The sequence below is a fragment of the Nesoenas mayeri genome (assembly GCF_963082525.1).
Source record: "Nesoenas mayeri genome assembly, chromosome: 1".
NCBI lineage: Eukaryota > Metazoa > Chordata > Aves > Columbiformes > Columbidae > Nesoenas > Nesoenas mayeri.
In genome coordinates this window covers 63,241,531-63,260,107 of record NC_137541.1, presented here as the reverse complement: position 1 = coordinate 63,260,107, position 18,577 = coordinate 63,241,531, and the positions used below count along the sequence as shown (strand labels likewise).

The 18,577-nt window shown below is 40.2% G+C and overlaps 1 protein-coding gene across 1 annotated transcript in view; it reads left to right on the top strand.

Moving 5' to 3' along the window:
- Positions 1 to 11,769, top strand: part of LOC308037896 (tyrosine 3-monooxygenase-like) — a gene marked incomplete at both ends in the record, with an annotated part of 30,759 nt that extends 18,990 nt beyond the window's left edge. Inside the window, 4 exons of the mRNA XM_080339976.1 lie at positions 349 to 405; positions 3,459 to 3,554; positions 9,863 to 9,996; positions 11,610 to 11,769. Coding sequence (XP_080196102.1) covers positions 349 to 405; positions 3,459 to 3,554; positions 9,863 to 9,996; positions 11,610 to 11,769 — 447 coding nt within the window. The remainder of the gene's footprint in view (positions 1 to 348; positions 406 to 3,458; positions 3,555 to 9,862; positions 9,997 to 11,609) is intronic.
- Between the last annotated feature and the right edge of the window lie 6,808 nt (positions 11,770 to 18,577).

The following is an 18,577-nucleotide window of genomic DNA, read 5'->3' as shown; positions in this document are numbered from 1 at the left end:
AAAGGTTATGTCAAAGATAAAACCCACCTTGCTGTTCTTCTTTCTCATGCCTCCCTATAAATCTCTGCAATGGACAGTTGAGCATTAAGCCAAGACATGGTTAACTTTACACAGAGAATGCTGAGGATTAAAGGCTCATCTAATGTGGCTCACAGTGCTATGTAGCTGGGAGCCAGGGAGAGGTAGGCATCCTGGAAGCCATGGAAGGTCATTTTGGGTGACAAAAACAATGAATAGTTCATGCTATTCATGCTAGAAATGATGTGGTCCTCCCTCTTCCCCTCTTTCTCTCCCTTGGGCTGAATAATCACACTAGTGTAACACTGCCTGCTTGCTTACTTGCTTTAGGATATTGGACTGGCTTCTCTTGGATCATCTGAAGCGGAGATTGAGAAACTGGCCACAGTAAGTGCAGATGGCAGTTTAATATCCGAGGCAAAACCCAAACGATTCACTGCATATCCCTTACTGTGCAGGGGAAGGTCTTCTCTAGTGTCTGAGATGAGCCACAAATGTGGGAGCATCAGCAGGATTATGTCTTCTCATCCACAGCTTAGGGACATGCTGGAGCAGAGACTGAAGTCCCTGTAGGGGAGCCCAGAAGCATGTGATTCCAACCGAGAAAATACTTATAGTTTTTGCTTCTATAAGAATATATTGCTGAAGCTGATTTTCTATAACTTCAGCCACAGCAGGGTCCCAACTCACTCTCCAGATTCACCTAATCAGCTAGACACCCAAAGTGATTCCTGCATTTTCTCCTATGAAAATCGCAAGGGACTATCAGAATTTGGTGCACCCTGTATTCATTAATCTCACAGAATAGGTGAAGCTTTTAAAGCAATTTGACAGCAGGTACTGTCCTTCAGTTCTGAATGACTAGCCTGTATAACATCTATCAAAATGATTTTTTTTTTTTTTTTTCCTGATAATGACAGCCATTTCCCAGTCTTGATGATTTTCTCAGGGGAAGAGAGGAGCCTTATCCTCACCCAGATGAGTGAGGCTCATCCAAGAAAGGGGGTGGATGTGAGGAGAGTGTCACTCCTTAAATTTCTCACCCAGCCTACAGCCCCACTCATGGTGAAGTGGAACAAGGCACTGTGTGAAGGACATAATGGCTCACCTAAAATCTACCTGCACATATCTGTCTGTGGGTAAGGACTAGATAAGGCTAGCAGTATTTTTAGAGTTTGGAGAGCAAAAGGTACCAGTGCTGAATTTTTCATAGCATCATCCAGGTTCTGGGCTGGTGATGTGAGGGGACTATGCAGTGACACGCGCACATTTCCTCTGCAATTTGCCCTCTCTGGGTCTAGAGAGGCTAGAGTAAGATCCATGCTTTTGCTAAGATTTAAAGAAGCAGGCATCCTGGAGAGCTGTATTGCATCATTACCCAGGTCTTGGTGGGACTGGGTGAAGGCCAGTGGCTCACATAGCATTTCTCTGCAAGCACCTCTCTCCGAGCGTTGGCTGCCTAGGACTAGATTAGAGGTAGGGTTAAGATTAGAAGAATGATAGGTCTCACACCTGAAATTGTCACAGCATCATCTAGGGTTTGGAGAGATGGAATAAGGGCACCTTTTTGAAAGGACTACCTGCAGTTAAGGATCTGTGAGAACACAATTTTGTAAGAGCCATTCAAGTATTCTAAACAGTAAACATATTCTGGATTCTCAGTCTTCAATTGTTTAAAAGTTAAACATCTGATCTAGTCTTATTAATTAGGTTCCTTCACTAGAAAGTGAAGGTGGAGAAGAACTTGTAATGTATTTTCTATCCTGACATAAATGTCTAACATAAATTCTTTTTTCTCTCTGGAAGTTCCTGTCATTCTCTATCCATTATAAAGATAATGTAGGTAACTAGATTATATTATTTGGCAACATTTAAGCAAACTAAAAGATTATTTAAAGAACCTTAACTTTGCTGGTTGCTATGGTCTATAACATTTGTAAGACAAACTTCGAAATGCCATTACTTCATCCAGTTCCTGGACTTCTCCAAGCAGGTGGATCTGTGCACAAGAAATGGGAAATTGCCAGTATTCATGTTGTCCACAGAGTGCCACTAGTACCATGTCTTGTACTGTGTTAAGCCAAATACAAGATATCTAAGGAAACATTGAAAAAAATCCCTCCTCCTCCCAAGTCTCACTCTCCAGTCCAAAAGACTGTCTGGTAAATGGGGAGATACTGGAAAGACTTTTCACTGTGAAATCATAAGAATCAAGATTATTAGCACAACAAGAATGCAGAATTATTAGATGAACTTCAAGGGAAACAGCTCAGGATTTTGCAGAAATAAAGATCCTGGCATGCTGTTTCTTTAGAGGTGAATTTGCAGGCTAAACCCAAGCTGTCAATATCACAAGACATGTGAGATAGGGTGGGAGAAAGAAAGAGAAGGTAAAAGGCAGGATAGACAGAATAACATAGTTTCACATTATTTTACAAACCGTCTGAAGTTCTTTGAGAAGGGTGCTGAGAATGCAATACTTATGGCTACACCAAAGCCAAGGTCCAGCCCTACCTGTGAGGCAACAAACAGCTATATGTCCCTAAAGGAACCTTGAAGAGTCGAGACACAAAGCTGTATTCTTAAAATGCCCCATGGTTTTCTTTTGCACAACACCTACCCATATGCTCAGGTGTCAGGCTGTGTCCAAAATTGCTCCTTCACTGTTCATTTCCTTAGATGCTATAATTAGGGAAGGACTAACAGGTTAACAGAGCCAAGTGTTGCTTTTATCCCACTGCTGTCCAGCAGGTTAAGAAAGTATTGTCCTAAGCATGCTTAATTGCAAGAAAAGCCCAGAGAGGTGTATCTTTATTTTCTACTGGAGCATGCTGAAGACGTAATTGGAATAATCTTAAAGGGCACATTGCTGCTAAGTGATAAGTCATTCTTCAATTCTTCTGAATACTATCACACAGAAAAAGATGGAGGGAAACGTCCTTTCAAGGACCTTTCCTAGGGTCTTGAATCCTCTACAGGAGTCTACCTGTCCTAGGGACTACGGGTTGATATCTGTCAGCTTCCACTGACTGTAATGAAGCTCAGGGCTAAGAGGTTGCAAGGTAATATGTAGCATTTTCCAAAGAAAGAAGGTCATAGGACTTTATGGCTTTATTTATCCATGTAATTATCATTAGCATTGTTGTTTGTTTGTTTGTTTGTGGTTGTGTTTTGGTTTTGATTTTGTTTTTTTTTTTTTGGTGAGGGAAGTGAGAATAAGAAGGATGGCAAGTTTTGAAAAAAGATGTTATAATTCATGTGTGCTATGTGTGTGTTACGTGTTTGAAAGAAAAAATAATTTTCTTAAAATATACAACTACAAAATTTAAAGATACAAAGACATTAATCAATAAGGATAAAAGAAAATTAAAGGAAAAATGAGCAGCTTAAAAATGAACTGCCTTTTGAAACTGTTTTTCACAAGTTGTTCTTATTACCAGCTTTATTGGTTCACTGTGGAGTTTGGTCTCTGCAAGCAAAATGGATCGATCAAAGCTTATGGGGCAGGACTGCTTTCGTCTTACGGGGAGCTTATGGTATGTGTAAAACCTATGGTATTGCAAGATTTCTATAATCAAATTTTCTGAACTCTTTGGTAAAAGCAAAATATTGTTTCCTCACATAACAATATGATTTATAATACTTATTTATCTCTTGCAAAGAAATTCATTCTCCTTTCCCAGAAGCTACTGAATAGAGGAAAAACTACTGTAGGATTGTACCTGTCTTTCACCTAAAGAAAAGAAATGCAACAAAAGCAACCATCTTGTAAAGAAATAGATTTCCTTCTTACAGCTCCTGGCCAGTAGCAAGCAATATAGTTGACTTTTAACATAAAACTCTTGCACCTTTCTGAGTTACTCACTAGAGGGCAATATCATGCCTGTTATGAACTCTGCTACTTTATCCATGCCGTTGACATTCACTTACACACGACTCAGAAAGGCACTGACTGACTGGAGCAAATAAAGTGTGAAGAAACTGTAAATAGCACAGACACTGACAAAAAGAAAATCCTTTAGAGTTTTACATTCTTAAATAAGTTTCAAAACTAATCCCAGCCCAAGTTTTATGTAGATGAAAATCTGCGTACACAGGTTTGATACTGCCATTCCTGGACAGATTAACTGTGGAAAGAGGGACTGTGCACCTTTACAGAAAGCTTACGGGTTTCCCCTTCTTTGGACAAACAGCTGACAGCAAAACCCCTAAACTGATACCAGTAGCTCTCAAGAGCTTCAGTTTGTGCAGATATTGGATGATTTATTTGAATTAGTAAGAGGCATAGGAAAATAAAAAGCACTCTTTTCATGCATTTTTATAAAATAGAAATAGTTTGTTTTTCATGGGAGATAGAGTTTAAGCTTAACACATAGACACAACAGCTTAACAGCCAGCTACATCCAGCGACACCTGGACAAACTGGAGAGTTGGGTGGGGAATAACCTAATGAAATTTAACAAGGGAAAGTGTAGAGTCCTGCATCTGGGCAGGAACAACCCCAGGTTCCAGTATAAGTTGAGAAATTACATATTAGAGAGCAGTGTAGGGGAAAGGGACCTGTGGATCCTGGTGGACAACAGGATGACCATGAGCCAGCACTGTGCCCTTGTGGCCAGGAAGGCCAATGGCATCCTGGGGTGTATTAGAAGTGGGGTGGTTAGTAGATCGAGAGAGATCCTCCTTCCCCTGTACTCTGCCCTGGTGAGACTACATCTGGAATATTGTGTCCAGTTCTGGGCCCCTCAGTTCAAGAAGGACAGAGAACTGCTGGAGAGGGTCCAGCGTAGGACAACAAAGATGATTAAGGGAGTGGAGCACCTCCCTTATGAGGAAAGGCTGAGGGAGCTGGGTCTCTTTAGTTTGGAGAAGAGGAGACTGAGGGGTGACCTTATTAATGTTTATAAATATATAAAGGGTGAGTGCCACGAGGATGGAGCCAGGCTCTTCTTGGTGGCAAACAATGATAGGACAAGGGGTAATGGGATCAAGCTGGAACACAAGAGGTTCCACTTAAATTTGAGAAAAAACTTCTTCTCAGTAAGGGTGCCAGAGCACTGGAACAGGCTGCCCAGGGGGGTTGTGGAGTCTTCTTCTCTGGAGACATTCAAAACCCGCCTGAACATGTTCCTGTGCGACCTCACCTAGGCGTTCCTGCTCCAGCAGGGGGATTGGACTAGATGATCTTTTGAGGTCCCTTCCAATCCCAGACATACTGTGATACTGTGATACTGTGACACATGGAACCATTGCTGAATTAGCACAGTTTGGACTCTCATAACTGGAAAGAGTTGGATCACCATGATGATAAATGTACTACAAAACTCTCCTAATGGCATACAGGTCAGCCTGCTTCCCCGTCGATTGACAGAGAGAAGCAACAACATGTTAACATATCACAAGACATTTATAACAGGAGTCCCAACAGAGGAGTAGTTGTGATTTAACATATAGAAAGGAGAATCCTCCCAGACATCAACCTTCATTTTACCACCTGCCTAGTTTAGCATTGGTTTTCTCCCAACACTTGCAATTTGGAGACTTTTGGGAGGAAACTCTGAGGTATATGTTTTGTAAAGGTTTCTTTATTGATAAGCTGGGAGATCTGCATGGTCATTGGTCCTCTAGAAAAATAAATGTGTCTTCCTTTCTACATAACAACCTCATCTTGTGCCTGACTGCTAATGGACAGAAGCAGAAGTCTGCTAGCACTATTGCAGCACTCATCTGTAGAACAGTGGAAAGTATTGTTTTGAAACAGTGGATCAGTGAGCTCCCCTACAAATTACACTCCAGTGCAATGTGTTTGCTTTATGTCTATCTGTTCTAGGTTAAGGCTGAAGCAACTGTGTTTCTGAAAATCCTTCAATACTTGCTATATTCACAGACAACAAACAGGAAACCTAGGCTTGCTTTTATTTACCCGGTAAAACCAAAAATGTCCTATATCAAAGTACAGTTCAAGGCAACTTTTATTCTACTCTACCTGCCTGAATACTTTATAATTTTAAATCAGAGTACTAAAGGGCAGAGGTAATCATGTCTCCAATACCTATGTATTAATAGCTTTCATAGTAATATGCACCACAGAATCTATCCACATGATGTTATCTCCTTCTTCTGTTTAATTTCAACAAAGATAAAGGTGAAAGTTGTATCAGAATGCTTGCTTTTGGTGGCTAGAGTTGAGTGTACCAGACTTGTGCTCTCTCTCTTTTCTTTCTACACATTTATTCACCAGGCATCAGCAAGCTCTTCTGCTTTTGATTAAAGTTGTAGGCAAGAACTGCTTTTTCACAAAACTGTGCTATATAACACAAAATTATAACTGCATCTCAAATTACCTACCTCTAAGGCTGAAAATGGAAGTAGTAACTATCTTCAAGTTGATAAAGGGTAGATTCTTGTCATTACCTTTATCATCACTTGTTGTTTGGTAATGCTGCAGGGTAAACTTTTGGTACAGCTGGGTCCACCTAGGTCTTCATCCATCATATTCCTGAAATTACATGTGGGTGTGGTAGCATTCAATAAGTAATGAAAAAGGATTATCTCCCTTCCAAAAGTGTGTCCATCTTTCACTTAACACCTAAGATAATCTGAAGATGGGAAGTAGTTCACCAGCAATGCTGTTATGTGCTCTGTACAATCCCTATGTGAGCTCAACAAGTTCATCACTGTGTAGCTTTTGGGACAGCAGGTCAGTGAGTTCTGTGCACTTCACCTTGAGCATCTGAAACTTCTCATACACAAATTAATTATAACCATGGCCTTCATTGCTGAAGTTTCCTTTTACAGCTGACTGATTATGTCACAGATTTTTAATTGGAATGAAACTGAAATACAGAAATGTTTCAATATAATCATTCTAGTCTGCATAAGCATCTGATTCTAACTTCTGTATAGGCGGTGGCAGTGTGAGTAAAGTGCCGAGGTCCTAAGCACCTGCTAGCAACTTGAAAATGTATACCAACTGTTTCTTTCACAGCTGAAGAGAGGAAAAATATGTGGTGCAATGTCTATTTTGAAGAAGGGATTTTTTTAGAAATATAGCAGTGGCTAGACAGTTTTGTTAGAGAAGATGAAGACTGGAAGATAGTGAGGCGCATGACAGCCTTCAGTTTCTTGCAAAGCTCATTTTGCATTCTTAGACTGGCTCTTGAGAAAGCTCTGGATAAGCTTTGCTATTGCTTAGGAGAAAGCCATTGTCCATCCTGATAATGATCTGCCAGTCTTCTCAGTATGGGCCCAGATGTTGGCTTGTGCATGGAGGCCCCAAACTTGATTCCATATGATTTAACTGATTGGCATATTTGGCACGGACAGGTTCACTGCAGCTCATGTGACAGAGGTGACATGTTACAACAACCCATGCAAAGGAGGAGTTTGCTCATCACTGAAGGTTTCTGAACCAGGAATAGCAGGATGATTTGGTCACTGAGGAGGTAAAAAAAGCATGAGTTACTAAGGCTAGTGGTTGTCTACGAGAAGGTAGCACCTAACCAGCTGGAAAGAGTCAGCAGCAGTACGTGCAACTGATGTCATGTGAAAACTTAGCATCAGCAAGGAGTCTGGGAACATCCCTGAGCTGCAGCCTGGACCGATAGTCTGTGGGTGTGTGATTGTAACCCAGGGAACCACAACCTGATTATGAAATCTTCAAAATGTTTTCCTCTTCTCCATAGCATGCAGTCTGACCAGTTTGAACTCAGCTTCAGATAATTATTTTCTGTGGATGAACTGATCCTGCCCAAACTCAGGGAGTAACTTGTGAGAAAGGCAGAAATGAGAGGTAGAGCTAGACATCTTCTGCATGAGACTTGCACTTGAATCCATGTTATCTAACAAATCATTTAGTGGCAGCAGCTAGGTATCAGAAGGGACAGGATAACCATACCTAAGTCTAAACTGAACAGTTGTAATGGGTCTGACTGCTGGCCAAACTTGCCTCCTCTGAACTGTAAGAATTCCTCCCCAACAGCTATTGGTATTCCACTATTTATTTCATTATATTCTGTCAGCTGTTCTACATTATCCAAAATGCTTCTCCTGTTAACACCCAGCTGGACTCTGTCCTACATACAGTAAAATCTATGGCTCATACCACACTTCTGGCAGAACTCAGTGCTACATATGCTGTTCTTGCAGCACAAGTACTTAACTTGTAGAGGCCTTTAAGGCCATACGGTTTCAAGCTGAACTTCCACTGAAATCAATGGGATTTCAGTTATGCTTGAACACTGACAGCATAGCAGGACCCCTGTCAGGTTTTGAGTTTCTGAAATCTTTTCCCATTAGTCCCCAGAGCTTCTAAGATTATAAAAGCAGCCTCATGATTGTGTATATCATCCATCTTAGACTGTATGAGTGCTCTCCAAGGTTTATTCTTCAATTACACACTGCAAATGAAGAACAGGAAAAACACCATCTTTTAGCATTTTACATGTTGTTCATTTTCAGTTAAAAAAAATTAAATGCTCTGTATTAATTTCTGCACCAGTTCTGCAGCAAATTGGCCTGCTGGTTAAGGCAGGCCTCTAGTGATGGAGAATTCAGCCTCAGTTCAGTGAAATGTCTACAGTCTGCCTAAGGGTACTGTCTGAGTTCTTTCCAGTTAGCAGACTGAGCTGAAAGTCTTGCACAGTGTCACCCACTCTTACTAGTGTCTTACCAGTTATTTACAAGTACCATGGGAGTTGGCATTTTGGATCATAAGATAGTGAAGGGAGCCTTCTGAAGACTAGGGAAGAAGAGAGAAAGACAAACAGACAGATCTCAAAGAAGCGGTGGGTGCTGAAACACTGTCCCTAGGTGGATGGTGCCCACTGTCCAGGCAGAAGGTGGAAAGAAAGTTCTCGACATTGACTGGAATGGGCTACCTTTTTCCTTTTTGTTTGTACCCAGGACACTTCACCAAAGTGGCCATGGCACTCACCAACCTGGCCAGTTGGAGGCCAAACCAGATTTTAAGCACATCTGTGGTGCAGTTCAAACATCACGGGAGATGAGCTAGTTTTAAACTGTCTCATTTGGGTTTCAGGGACAAACAAACTGTGCAGGAACTTGCTTTAAGCCTGACAGGACCCTGTGCAAGTACTAAACAACCAACATCAATACCTATACAATCACACTGTCACCAGCTCTGCTGCTGGATTGTTTAAAGGTATCTCCAGTATGTGTAAACAAATGATAGATGAGCTGACATAAGCGACTTCCATAATTCTCCTGTCTGCCTAAGGGAACAATGTAGAAGAACCTGAGCAAAACATATAGAAGAACCTCTGTGGGCCCAAAACACAAACATGCACACACAGGGTATAGTGCATATTTACATCCTGGGTTTCAGGGAAGCTTTTAGGGTGCATAACTGGCATGGAAGCTGTGCAGAAAATACCAGGAGTGTTCTATCTGTTCTTCAATGCAGCAGGAAATGTGAGATTGGTGACCTGGGCTGAGAACTTAGAAACAGTGTTGCACAGGGCTGTGAAACTTTTCTGATACTGGTTGAAAAGAAGCAGCATGATATTATTTTTTCTTTCAGATATTCAGATTTTGGGAGGTGGCATAGACTTTCCCCTCCCTGTCTGAGAACTTAGCTATGGTACTAAATCATATGTCACTCTAATACAGGAAATAGATTTTTTTTTCTTTTTTTCCTTTTTTAAAAAATTATTTATTATTTGGTTTATTGACCGCTGATTATGAAAAGCAGGTTTCACCTCTGAAAGAACAGAACTTGATATTACCTTTAACTATACCACAAAGGGCATTTCAAGGCCCAGTAAGCACCAGTTCTTGCTATGTTCATTCACCTGCTCTAACCTGTGTTGTTCTCCTTACAAAGTATGCTTTATCGAACAAGCCAGAGTACAAGCCTTTTGATCCAGAAGTGACTGCAGTTCACCCTTATCAAGATCAAGATTTCCAGCCTGTCTATTTCATAGCAGAAAATCTGGAAGATGCCAAGGCCAAGCTTCAGTAAGTAAAGTGCTTGTGGGTGTTTTCATTAAGTGGAGGCACACCAGCTTGAATCCTAATCTCAAACACATCTACCACTACTGCAGTTACCATGCAAGGCTATCTCACTGCACACTTCATCTGCACAGTGGGATTTTTGACAACAAGGCTAAATATGAGATTATCTCAGAAAAGCTTCATAAAAAAATCGTATCTATATATTGCTATGCCCTGCCCCATGCTTCATCTCAGCAATGCCTCATTTTAGCAATTTCTGCAGTAAATTCTGTAACTGAGTAGAGCACAATTCCACAGTTGGGGTGCCTGTGCGTTAGTCCATACAGATAGCAGGTCATGAAGAACTAATTTACTCAAGGCCATATGGAAACTTTTTAGCAGACTCAGGAATTAACATGGATCTGCAGGGGGCTTAAAAACAAGATTGCCTTTCTCCTCTGATTATATCTGTACATAAAATGCAGAGTCAGCATTCACAGGCAATCTAATTTCTACAAAGTAGATGACTGCAATCTATATAACATTACTTCAAATTAGCTCAAGTTGTTTCTAAATGCATTTCTTTGACTGTGTTATGTTATGCAGGAAGGAGATTTTAAAAATTTATTTCTTTTTAAAGTAAGCAGAGTTTAAATTCCAGCTGTCATCTCCAACAGTTAGAACAACATGACCAATTCTGGCTGGAGGCAGAAGGCTGGTCGTGGAGCTACTGGGGAGCATGTAGGAGCTGAAATGAATAATTTATTAGAGGAAGAGAACCTGGGTCAGACTTCTTCCCTACTCCCCCCACCTCTTCCTCAGCATCATTGTCTGCTGGGGTCATAACAATGGCAAATTGGTCCCCTCATCTTAAATATGAAGGTTTACATTAAATTATTAATGTGTGTAAAAACGTGACTGAGAAATCACTGGCAGAAGAGAGGATTTTCAAGAGCATTAGATTCAGGCAAACCTGAAAAGAACTTACAAGGACAAGGAATACACCATTCTCAGATTCTATTTTTTTTCATACATTTTTTTCAAGATAGTTGTGCAGCCAAAGCTGCTGAAAATAATCAAAGGCAAAAGAATCTGTCAGAACAGAAAACATAGGCACCATCAGTACAGGGGGTTCCTATCAGTATGTACTCAATGGAAACTTTGTCTAAAATGGCAAGCAACCATGTTTTTTCTTTTAATAGAGACAGCAAAATAGCCCAGGATGTCGAGTATCAACAGGCTTTTAGAATTTTATGTAGAAAGAGCTACTCCAGGTTATTTCTTGGAAGTGAAGGCAGCAGACATGCTGTGTTCCTGCATTCCTCAGCTTGTGGTTGTAATAATTCTGAATTGTGTTAGAGCTCTAAGAGTACAGACAGATCTGAGCCAGCCACGCTGAAAAGCAAGACACTGCAGATCTCTTGGGCTGCAGGTAGTTCAGCCATGAGGGGGATGTACTGTACCAGACAAAGTTAAGGAGCAACAGGGAGGAGATGTCACAGCAACAGGGAGGAGATGTCACAGCAACCTCTGCACCCTGATAAGTCCATGTCTGTGTACTGAGAAATTAGGTCCTGCAGCTTTTACACTTAGGGAACTAGCTTCTGAGCTAGCAGCTCTGTCTTCTTCACCCACAGAAACTACGCAATGAAGATCAAGAAACCTTTTTCTCTGCACTACAACCCATTCACCAGCAGCATAGAGGTTATGAACACACCTCAGAAAATCAAGAAGGCACTCCGTCAAATGAAAGAGGAACTGAAAAACCTCTGCTTGGCCCTTGAAAACCTCTCTTGAAACTACAGCAGTATTTCTGATCTAGCACTGGGATATTTGTAGATGGTTCCAGCATTTGCAGATTTAGTGATAAAGTTGTAGTTGCATGCAAAAATCTTCAAGACACAAAACAGCTCTGTCAAGCTAATCTTTCCACTGTAATTTATGCTGCTGACTTAGCCATGTTAATGAGTTCCTATTGAGTATATTTTGATGACAAAAAAGACCAAATTACTCCAATTTTTGAAGGTGATAGGAGCTACAGCTCTCTGGAGTGTATTTATCTGTTATTATTGGACTCTTACAGGGTTTTTTTTGCCACCTGCCACCTTTTCAAGTTGTCAGTAAACAGCACAATAACTCTTCAGCTGCACAGTCTTTTACTTGCTGCTTAAATGACATGATCACAATCTTCTAGGTTGTCTAGCTGCCTACAGTTAGAAGTCCTTGCAGCTAGCTCATTTCTGCTAGAAATTACTATCAGCTATTATGCTCACAAATTATGAATGGTTCCCTTACAATGTGCAAATGCAAGACTTTGCAAGAGGAACCCTTTACTTCTGCTTATTTATTTTTTAGATACTCGTCTCATTCTGTAGCCTTCAAATATGGCGAAATAATTTCCTGTCGTATTTGAGATCACATAATATTTGTCCCTTGGCTAAAAAAAAAGGCAGGAAGTAATAGGCCCATGACACTCTGTCTCTCTCACATACAAGGATACATAATTTTAAAGGGAAATTTGAATTCTGGGAAAGAAATTTGGGTGTAAGCAAGGATTTTCAAAGAAGCCTTTAAGAAACAGAACCATATTGGTATTTCATGGGATTTGGATACTGCTGGAGACCTTTAAAAATCTTTGTTTCATATTGATGTAATGATGATTGTAGTAATAACTAAAAGGCCAAATCTGTGGAACATTTAGTGTAAAACCTAAGATCAATTACTAGCAGCCATATTGTCTTGCTATGGAAACAATATCAGATATGTGCACAAGACATTTCTCTACACTCTATAGGTCGTATTTCCCAGAAACAAACCCATAATTTTCTTTTCTAGACTTTCACACACTTTGTGTCCCCCTCCTTCCTCTACGATCCACAAGTAGAAAATAGTTCAGGAAAAGAAGACGAGGCTCATGCCTAGAAGGATTCCTTCTCCTCCTAGCAGCAGTACAAACAGATCGAGTCATTGCATGTTATACGTATGTCATAAGCAGGGATAATATGGATCTCATGGCTCAAGATGGGTGACAGTGATCCACAAATGCAAGGTAGATTTGTCCTATTCAACTTAGAAGCTCTACTTATTTTTTCAAAAGCATATTTAGCACGTGGCAAACAGCAAGTTTGTCCACTGCTATCCACTAACTTCCAGTGTACATGGTCTGAACTCTGAGGTGAATGTGAGGTGGTTTGGCTCTTGATAGAAAAAGAGTCGTCATCTCTGCCTTAACTGGTCACTGTGGGATAGGAGCATGTACACAGAAAGTCACAACAGAGCAATTCACATGATGTTACTTCATTCAGAGCTTATCTCACTGTAATTTGTCCACATGCCAGGTTCTAAAGAAACTGTCTTATTGAAAGTTAATGGGATTTTGTCTCTTAAATCTTCATGTCTATAGGCATTTCAGAAAATTTTCCCATGGGTGGTAATAGAGTATTCAAGATCTGGGGAGCTGCTGTAACTGCTCCATTTCATTAAAATGTGGTGGTGCCTGAAAAATTTGGAAGTATCTTGGCAAAAATGGCTGTGAGACCCCTTCCCCTCAACAGCAAGAATATCCAATTTCGTTAGTTTGTTGTTTGTTTTTTTTTTTTCCTTTTCTTCTTCTTCTTCATTTAGGTCCATGATTCTTCTACTCTATTCCATGAGAAAATTTGCATATCATAAACCTTTTTTTGCCAGTGATTCAGGGACAGGGATAGATCTGAAATGAGTTCCTTGCTTCCAGTATATTATTGCTGTGATGGAGGATGATTTCTCAGCATACTTTCATGGATTTAATTCTACTTATCCTGCTCATACACATACAGAGAAATACCATTTCTCTTCAGAGTAATTTGTTTTGTTACATATTGTAATAATTTATCTGTCTGCTTCCTGCCAACTGGTGCATAGGCAAAAACTCTCGATAGCTCACAACAGATTGTTTTCAGAAGTGTTATTTTCATCAATCAGTTGTTTTACAGTGAAAATTGAACCGTGTGCTCCAGTTTTGTGTGTTTTCTTTTTCTTTCTTTTAAGTGGAAGATAATGCCAGAGAGGAAGAGCTATCAAAATATTTTCTATAGACAGACTCTGTAGGCCATAGGGTCTTTTTCATGTATTCCCTCTGAAACAGTTGAATGTGGAGTTTAGACTTGAGTTTGGCTATTGCTCAGAACAGACCTATATTTGGAAGAAATGAGAGACCTGATGGATTTGTTTTGCCCAAGGCCTCACACTTTCCTTGGAGGGACTCCAGGCCCGCCCACACACCCTTGTCTTTTCCAGTTCCTGTAGCAAGGAGAGAAAAAGAAACCATTTGGAGCCAGATTCTCCCACCCTTACACAGACTGAGTAGTACCCAATCTCTCGAGCAATCCCAGCCAAAGTGCTGAGCCTATTTAAGGTGCTGTACACAGAAAATAAGAGCAGGATTATCAAAACCTCTGTGAGTGTACTTGCTTTTTTATTGTCTTAATGACAGTCAGCCAGCATAATCAGCTAGAGTAGGCTCCAGTGGAGCTTACCAAAGCTTCAAAAGTAGTGAATTCAGTTACTTCAATTTTAAAAACCATGAATATTTTTCCCAAAGGAGGCATACCTTTCCCGCCTTGCTCAGGCAAAACCTACCCCTGGATAGCCATGTTTGACACTCCCCTCTAAGGAGGTCCAAATTCTTCTCTTCTGATTCCATGTAGTGACAAAGCAAAGGCCTTCAGGGCTACATCCTTATGAGGTACAGTGGTCATGCTGCTCTTCCAATAGTTGTTCTTTCTTTTCCTCACAGAAGCCAGTCTGAGGCAGGGGTGATGAGGAAGGCAGTCATGGGGCCTACTGATGAAAATAATGGCACACAGGAAAAAGCACCAACCAGTAAAAATATGTCTTTTTGTCAGTTTGCACTTCAGCAGTTTCATATTACTCTTGCACAAGAAGGCTGCGAAGCCAAGTAAAACACATCTTGTGACTTGAAACTGAACTGATGAACTCCCCATGGGTCCTTTGCTTATCCCGATAAACTTATTTTTCCTAGATGGAGTGCATTTAGAAGAAAATAGTGTATGTTATTAAATCTGTATTGTGTTGTTCTGTTATACATGGGAGAGTTAGTAAATTCAGTTCATGGCTTTGGGTTTGTTTTGGTTTTTGGCTAACCAAGTCTGTCCTCTACCAATTTTGGTCTTCCTTCAAGCCTCCAGCTGCTTCACTGCTTCCCTGCAGGTTTACTAGAGATGCCAAGGGTACCACTGTGTAAGGAGAATACACAGTTGTGCAATTTGGGGAATTTGGCAGGACAGGAAGAGGAAATTTAGGCAGGCCTCCCACCCACTCCCATGAGAAATAGTATTGTATTACAAGGCAGAGCTGTCATCCTCAGAAAGAGCTTCTCAATCACTTCCCTCGGGTTCCTGTAATATTTTGACCTTTATGCTACCTGGTGAACATGAACCTTACTTACCCAATTTAAGAAATACCAGAGAGGAAAAAAATAATTTAAAAAAAAACCCTTCCAAGAAAGAAAGCTTCATTACACTCATTCTTCCTTGTCTCTGCTGACCCAAGAAGGAAGAAGCAAGCAACAACAAAAATCAAAGTTCAGTGGAAATGGTAGTGTCTTCCTGAAGAAACCAAAAAGATTAAATTGTTCCATGTACAACTATACACATGAAGATGTCCTTACACTCATCACTGACATGCCATAACTTACCCACTAAATCATGACTGTCTATTAATCATACACAGAAGTGTTACATGACTGCTTGAGACAGGAAATGAAGCGACCAAGAAAAACCCTCCGGTAGCTTTGCCTTACACACATACTGCAAAAACAGAAGGTTCTCTGGAGCCTGCTTCCATAGATATCCTACAGCATGGAGAAATTCCAGCTGGCAAAGAAACAGAGGGGTACATACATATATCCCTAGTAATCTCACCCACCACTAATCAGGAGTTTATACATGGGCTTTGAGATTTAGTTAGAGGACATTATTTTGCAGCATTCTTCAGCTGGCACATGATCAGAGGTTGGCAGAAAGCGATACTGGCTGCATTATATTAAATATACATTAACTTTGGGTAACGCTGGTGTTTGAGGCCTGCAGTGAAAGAAAATCTCTGGCACTGTCTCCCACTACAAGAATTCCTCAGGGGGAAAGGAAATCAGACTAGAAAAGGAGTCTGGCTGACAACTGGCAAAGTAGGAGAACAAGGAATGGAAAGGACTGGTAGACAGGCCTAAAACATGTTTGGTTTGTGTATGTTGTTTCATTATATTTGAGAAACATTTGTGTTTGACAAGGAGCTTTTTAGCATAAAGCAGGAAAGTGTGTACCTGTAAGTGTAGAGGAGTTGAGGTCAGTTCAGACTTTTTAACTGAGAAATATTAGCCTTATCTAAGGCATTTACTTTCAGCATGGAGTACAAAGGTTAGAAAGTAGAAAAGGGGTCTTCAGGAAAGAGTTTTTTACATGGTGTGTGGGAAAGCTGGAGCTGACCAGGCCTTGCTGCCCTGCAAGACATAAAAGTCCTAAATTTTGAGTGAAGGCTACCTTAGGAGTGGAAAGCAAATAGCTGGCCAAACACTGTACCTCCACAGAAGACTGTAATATTGCTTGTATTATAACTATATGCTAGGTGCTGTGTTTTATCCTGCTCAACTATTTTGTTAAGAGTTTTGTTTTCCCCTTTATTAAACGTGTTATTTATTGATCTCTGTGACTTGTGCTTGCAAACAGGGAAAATTAGCTCACTGAATGTGAAAAAGTTCAATATCATTTTCCCAGGGTTTTAGGTAGAACTTTAACAAGAAATGGGCTCTTTTGAACTTAAACCGGACCCTTGGCGAAGGCAATCGACCTGGCAAAATGGTTACACTTGGATAAAAGAGGTGACAACTACCACTTGATATATCCAAATCAAATCTCTACTCCCACCCACAACCAGTAGTGTTTGTCTTCAAGGTGCATCTTGCACAAAATTACACAGGATAGATTTAAACATAAACTACTAAATGTAACATATAGCACATAACACCTGTCAGGTACAGTAACTAGAAAAATCCTCTAGTTTGGAAGTTCAGTGTCTGAACTGGCTGCTTTGTGAAAATTTTGGATACCTTTTGCAATTATGTGGCCCATTTCAGCTGTTGCTGAAATTCTGGAGTCTGAACACGATGGGCAATAAAGCAGGATACACTGTTGAATTTACTGAAGCCAGTTTTTCTGATCCCACTTACAGACTCTGAATCAACAGCAAAATTTCTGTTGAACAGGCTAATAGCTAAAGTGAGGAAGTAAAAATAAAGGATCCATTTACAGTCATATCACTGTGCAGCATCTAGCACTTTGCTCTTGTACTTAATGGCGGAGAAAAAAACCCCAACTATCAGTATTACAGAAATATTCCTTGAAGTGGTAGACTGGCACACTTTAAATATTCTGACATAAATAGACAATTAAAATGAACTCATAGAAGGAAAATATCTATTAATTCGTTAATTAATAAATGCTGTCTTTCAAGAACATCTCACAAGATGACACAGATGATCATCATTATATTTTGCACAAGAGTGTTAGAAACATTCTCAATAGAACCCACAAAAAGGGGGGAAAAAAAAAAAAAAAAGCCTGTTTTTAAGTATTTCCTGAATGAATCCCAAAACTGATGGGTTAGAAATGGAATGTGTGTTGGATGATGATACAAATTTTGTACAGTGTTTAAGTCTTGTTCTTCAGATATTTCAATTTGGTTCTGACTCTTGCGTTAGTTCATATTTCTTGGTTTAAATCTGAGTAAACAAAATGATTTCACTCGATTCTTATGTCTCTAGTGGCCTACAAAGGCAGAATCTGTAACTGAATCTGAATTTTATCCCTCTTTGTGAAACTTTGTTTTAGCTGCAGGGAGCTTGAGGAGGAAGGAGTTTCGTAAATGAAAATTGCTGGTCACTGTTGCTTGTTGTAACTTTCTTCCAATTATCCCTAGGCAGGAAACAAGTCAAAGGTTACCAGAATAGACTTTCTATTACAAATGTATCATCCAATAGCGCTATCAAGTGTGAACACAGTTTTATTGTACTTCTACCCCATCACTACCGTGGTAATAGATTCATTATGATATTGCTTGTTTGGATTGTGGGCAAACCACTCAAGGACATTTTCTCGGTACTTTGTAATACATCATTAGTTTCCACATTGCTGTCTTTCTTGGTTAACTGGAGTTAAAGAAGATTCAAAAAAAAAATGAGTGGAGAAAATTGACTTTTCTATTGCCTTGGCATCTCTGCCCAGGAACCAGACCAAAAACAAGAAGCAAAGAAGCAATGATGTCATTATGCAGAAAGCTAGGGAACACCTCACTCTTTACTACTTGAATGGCAAAGATGGGTTGTACAAAGACTTTCCTGATTATTTTTTGCAAATTATTCTTCACATTCCAGCTCTTTATGAAAAGCTTTAGGTGCTGACAAACAGCTGAGGAAACTGAAATTATTACAAAGGACTTTTGGGCCCAGAATGATTCCCACTGATGACTTAATTATGTATCCTAACCTGACATAAAATGCTATTACGCCACCAGTTTCAGAAGAGCTGTCTTAGGCTATGCTACATGTTGCCTG